This window comes from Apaloderma vittatum, unplaced genomic scaffold (assembly GCF_000703405.1).
Source record: "Apaloderma vittatum isolate BGI_N311 unplaced genomic scaffold, ASM70340v1 scaffold10061, whole genome shotgun sequence".
Taxonomy (NCBI): Eukaryota; Metazoa; Chordata; class Aves; order Trogoniformes; family Trogonidae; genus Apaloderma; species Apaloderma vittatum.
Genome location: NW_009699616.1, coordinates 47416 through 53279, shown reverse-complemented (window position 1 = coordinate 53279; position 5864 = coordinate 47416). Strand labels below are relative to the sequence as shown.

Below are 5864 nucleotides of genomic sequence, written 5' to 3'. Positions count from 1 at the left end.
TGCTTGCCGGCTCAACTGTCATTCATCCCACTGAATATCTGTCAGCCTTCACTCTAATCAGGCAGAATTGGCAGGTCCCGGTGAAGGAGATGTTAACGGTCTGTTCCTGTCTGGCAGCATGCTCCATGATGGAGAGCTAGAAGACATCATTTTGTTCTCAAGGCTCGGCATGTCAAATATTAGCTTGGAAGGACTTAGGGATCCCCTGTTTTTATGCTCAGTTTTATCCCAGCCAGCTGTATCAGAGTACCACAATCCTGAATCTGATGTCTCAAGTTTTCTATCAGCGAACTCCCCAGGAGGTTTGAAGAAGTTCCTTCTTTGTGATGGGGAGTCAGTTGTTTCACACAGTGCAGCATAAAGGAAAAATCGCCCATATGCCATCAGGCCCCCACTACTTGCAACAGTTCTTCCTCCTTTCACTGAGTTGTAATAAACCTCATTTTTAATTCCTATTTTCTGGTAAGGTCAGCTTGTCATGAAACCTTATCTGGTAGACCTTGCGTGTCAATCCCAGGAGACTGCAAATGTCCTGCTGTGCACTGGTACACACGGTAGTGAAATCTTGCAAATCTAGGGGCTCAAAATATAACTGGGGAGACAGTTTCACATCAAAGAAATGGTCCCTTTTCATGCTGGTGCCTTGAGGGACTCCTTTGCAGAGATTTATAAGTCTGGAGGAAGGCTTTGGTGGAAGCTGCTCTCTGAGTCTCCTCCCGTCACACCTGTTTGGATTCCATGTCCTGCCTCTCCAGGCTCAGGGAATGATGTTCTGCTGCCACATTTGTGGTGAGGGGCAGGTTAGCTGGGCTGATGTAGTTTTTCTGTCATCCTTAAGCCTGGTGTTTGCTGGTCCTTGAAGACCCTCCCAGCCTTAGTCTGTCACACTAGCCCATGGCTTCCTTGGTCTTTTGAGCAACAGTGAAGGAGGGAAAGTATGACATGAGCTGAATTGCTCTAGACAATAGAAATTTGCAGTAAGAATTTCTGTGCATCTGAGAAGACTAATCTGGGCCAGAGCTAGACCAAAAAAATATTATAAAAGGGTCTTAGAAAAATCTCAGCAACAACAAAACCAACATGGATCAGTGTGAAGCAGGTATGGTTTGTTTTTTAAGCAAGCCTTAATTGCAGCTGATAACTCCAGAGCTTCAGGGCAAACCCTGACATCCAGGGAGGCAGCTGGATGGTACCATTTTGACCAAGGCTGTTGTGTGCTAGGGTGGCTGCAACATGGGTGACATTTAAGAGCTTGGCTTGCAGTAAGGAAATCTGAGAGAAGTATGGAAATAACAGATATGAGAAAGACAAGGGTATATTAAAAATTATTGTGGAAGATCTCAACGCAGTTTAGTACAAATGATGAAATACTATTCAGATGCCCTTGAGCTTTTCTCCTTCCCTTTTTTACCTTCTTTAAAAAAACATTTGTCCTGCTTGTAAAGGAAAAAAAGGATAAGTCTTTGTGCCATAGTGACCCTGCATGAGGACTGAAGTTTGGCAGTGAGATGCCTCAGATCGTGCCATTAATAAGCGAGAATGCCCCAGTGCAGGCTGGATGCATCAGTAGCATTTTGTGTTGTCACTCAAAACGCTCATACCTGAAGAATTGCCAGAAACCCTCAGACCTTGCTTGGAGCAGCTCTAGAAGAGGGAACATGGAGTCCTCCATGGGCTCTGCAGAGCAGGACTGTGCTGAGAGGAAAGTGTGTTCCCCCCACGGGCTGCGCAGGAGGGTTGGCGTGGAGCTGCACAAAAGCATTTGGGGCCCTGTAGGTACGGAGGGTTGCCTCTCCTTCTAGAGCGCAGGCTAAGCTGCCAATGCATGAAGGGTAGGCAGCAGTGGCCATGCCATTCAATCTTTTTCTGCTTCTTTTGCCATTTTAAATTTTTTTTTGTATTTTACTGACTGTAGCTGTGGTGGTTTGAGCTGGATGCAGTCTATGAGCAGCTTTGCTCCAGCCCGAGCTATCAACACCCTGCTCCTCAGGCTTGAGGTGTGTTCTGTGTCTTAAATACCCCTGCACAGCTGAGATATTGGTGCCTCTGACTGTGTGTAGCACAGCTAGTAAATCTGCTTTCTAAATAAAATTACAGGTGGGTAGGCAGAGCTTTCCCAGGCTGCTCCTTGACACACCTGTGAATTAGTGTGACGTGTTTTGGGTGAGGGGCTTTGTTTGGTTTCTTTATCCTCACTTGCAGGGGTTTTGTGCAAGCGTTGATCATAACACTGTTGTGCAGAGCAGCATCTGGAAATAGAGAACACACTCTTCCTATACTCAGCTACAATTTGTATTCTAATACATACATACAGACATACATACATACATACATATATATATAAAATTCTCCTTGTCACATACCTTCCTTTATTGTTCATTACATTTTCCTGAACAGGAATAAATTTCAGGCTTACATCTAGTTCACATTCTCTTTTATTGTTATTTTAAGCAGCAGGTAAGATTGTAATCCATATGTGTTTGTGACCTTGAACAAGAATGGGTGCTTCTCATTTACATAATGCTATTTTTTACTGAGCTATTAAACTGCAGAAAAACAGGGCCAGCATAAAAAGTAGTCATCTACATATGGTAAAAAAATTAGCTGTAGTAAATCCAACTGAAGAAAGCAGATTTTAAAGATATGCAAGAGGTCATGAAATTAAAAAGCAAATGGACTGTAAAGGCAGTTTTATTGCAAGCAAAACCTCCTAAAATAAGATCTTGACAAACACCTCTCTGTGCACTGGTTCTCTGCCTGCATGGAAACGGTTCCCCTGAGAGTTCCTGCCCCCATCAGGAGGGTTGTTCCTCATCTCCCTGCAGCTCTGCAGCCCATGGCACAGGGTCCCCCAGTGTTAGGAACCCGTTTCAAAATTTTGCCTCGAGGGGAAAAATACCCTACAGTACTGGCAAAAAAAACCCAACAACAGCGCAAAGCACAGCTGGCCTGTTTGCATCGCAAGTTGTGTATGTTAGCGCTGAGATATGAAATAACCTCGACTTTTTCGTGTTGTGAATAACCATTACGGCAGGAGCAGTAATGACAAGACATGGTGATTTGGAAGGAGTGAAATATTAGGTTTACTGCTGTTGATTCAATTTCTGAAATGGGCACTAATCTTGATCAATAGGCTTTCTGCAGCTTCTGGGATACATTTTATCAAGCTGTCACGCTCTTTTGTGGTTTTTTTTTTAGCTGGTGAGCTTGTTAACTTGTGCCTTACTAAGCAGGGTTGTGCCAGGCCTTTGTGATGGGGAGGGTGAAAGGAACTTCACCGCAGACCACCCAGGAGTGGGTGCTGCTTCTGGAGAGCAGCCTCTTGAGAGGGCAAAGGCTGTAGGTGAGCTCTCGCTGAGGGCAGCGCTTCCTCGGCCTCTGTGCTATGCCTTGTCTGATTCACAGCAGTTTCCTTTAGTGCTCCAAGAGCTGCAAAAAGCTCAATGTGGGATCAGCTGTCATCAAACTCCAGCACGCCATCAGCAAACGTGGCAGCAGGATGGAGCTGGCAGTCCTGCCAGTGATTCACAGCACACAAATCCAGCTCACTCACTCCCGCTACCCGGCGGTGGCTCTGAAGCAAGGAGAGCTGCTGTCAGTTGGTAGCCGTAGCACAGAAGCAGTTAGCCACAGAGCTCCCATTTGTGCATTTTTCAGTGTATTATTCATTTGTATTACACTAGCTCCTAATGGCCCCAAATGAGATGAAGGCAACAGTGGCTGGAAGCCATGCACGTAGCCCAAGACAGCTCCTGAATCCAGGAGCATCTAATCTAATCAGCTAGTGAGCATCTGTACGGTGGAGAGTACAGTTTATGCCTTTGAATTCTCCCACAGTTGCATATGTCGTGGTCTCCCTGGCAGATTCCCCCCAAATGGGAAACAACAGCAAGTGCTAAAGCAACTGTCACTTGAGATGGACGTTAGTTTATTAATTGCAGAGCATGTGAAAGACACTCTGCTGGGCTGCACTAGAAAGGCAAATAGTTACCAATTGCCTCAGCCTTCGCAATGTGCAGCTTTTTCTGTGGAGATTTGACAGTTTGGGGTAGGTTTCACTTCCGAAATGGAAATTCAGAAACAAACACCCTATTTGGGGCTGCAACAGGAAAGTAGAGCGTGGCCCTGGCGTCATATATGGAAAATGTTCACAGGGGATGAGCTTTCGAACAAGGCTCTGAAACCCATGATTATGCTAATCCAATAACCTGAGGGCCATAGACAAAATCCTGAATTCATTAAAGTTAGTGACAAAATATCCTCCCCTAGGGACTAGGGGAATGAAGCAAACAGCAATCCATTATTTCAAACTACAAGCTGATTAATGGAGTAATTTTTATACAGATCGAGGTGTGTTTTCTCTTCCTTTCTCCCAGACACAGAAATATATCCTGACAGGAAGCTTTGTTCAAACTTCATACAAAAGATTACAGAATCCTGTTTATCAATGTGTTTGTTTCTAAGAAACCCTGTAGATACAAATTTTAATGGTGTCTAGACTTGCAAGGTCTATGGCTTCAGAAGGGAAAAGGGTTTATTCTAGAAAGAGTTTGTCTGTACAAACTCAGTATGGTTTTTCAGAACCTTTCTAAACACATTTCTTCAAAATACTCATTAAAATATGTAATTATGTGCTCAATATTACTAAATCTCACTATTACATCAAAATGGATTTTTTTTTTTTTTTAAAGCCTGATTCTGGAATCATGGTAAAGCCCTGGAGAAAGAAAAGATCCTGAAATATATAATTCTTAAATGCTCATAGAAAGTTGGAGGGCAATTAAAAGTGAGTTATTAAAACATCTTCCTTTGCCTTGTGAAGTCAATCTCATGATGTCAGGGTCTTGACATTTGTGTGTGCCTCAGGATGCAAGTTTTGATGTAACTGTTCTTTTCATTGAATAGTGAAGGGAAAGACATTGGCAGAAGAAAACTATCCACTCTGGGGTGCACTAGGAAAAATCCTGGTTTATGCTCTTTCCCAGCTGAAACCAGAAGGCATCTTATCCTAAGTTTAAAGCTCAGCTGTCCAGATCCAGTCATATTAGTAGACTTCTCACAAGATGCTGTTTAACCATCTTCATTTTCTCTTTTTTTTTCCCTGTTTCTCTCTCTACAGTGTGATAATGACAGGTGCATATAACAACTTTTTTCGAATGTTTGACCGAAATACCAAACGGGATGTTACCTTGGAGGCATCCCGAGAGAGCAGTAAACCACGAGCTATTCTTAAGCCCCGGAGAGTCTGCGTTGGAGGCAAACGGAGGAAAGATGACATCAGCGTTGACAGTTTGGACTTTACTAAGAAGATCTTGCACACAGCGTGGCACCCAACTGAGAACATCATTGCTATAGCAGCGACAAACAATCTGTACATATTTCAGGATAAAGTGAACTCAGAAATGCACTAGATTTATCAATATCCCTCTATATTTACAAACCAGCCTCTTGAGAGTTGTAGAAGGATGTGATCTTCACAAAACTTGTGGCTTCTGTGGTGGGATTTGTAGGTTGCATCCTTCACCCCTCAGCCTGTATCATTATTGGTGGCAAGCCAACTATTTTCCATCACTGCAACTGTATGAGTAAAAGGCACGACTGCAAATCCAGTACTGTGGTCTGTATCGGTTCCTTTAAACAAACAGAGGTATTTATTCACTTTGGGAGTGCTCCTGAGGAGGGCTGAGACTCCTCAACTCCTGTCAGTCCTTCCAAGGGTCTCAGTGGTTCACAGGACCATGCTGTTCTGGTGCCCTGCCTGCTTTTGCAGTCCACGGGATTTACCACATTGCTAGAGCTTTTTGCCTTGATCTCTTGATTATTTGTTTATCAGTAACGTTTTCCTGTCTTTCAACCAAGCCAGA

At 43.7% G+C, this 5864-nt stretch overlaps 1 protein-coding gene across 1 annotated transcript in view; it reads left to right on the top strand.

Annotated features, from left to right (window-relative positions):
- PPP2R2C (protein phosphatase 2, regulatory subunit B, gamma) overlaps positions 1–5609 on the top strand; it is a 58586-nt gene extending 52977 nt beyond the window's left edge. The window contains exon 9 of the mRNA XM_009878461.1: positions 5120–5609. Within this exon, the coding sequence (XP_009876763.1) occupies positions 5120–5411 (292 nt within the window). The 3' untranslated portion in view covers positions 5412–5609. The remainder of the gene's footprint in view (positions 1–5119) is intronic.
- Positions 5610–5864: the final 255 nt, after the last annotated feature.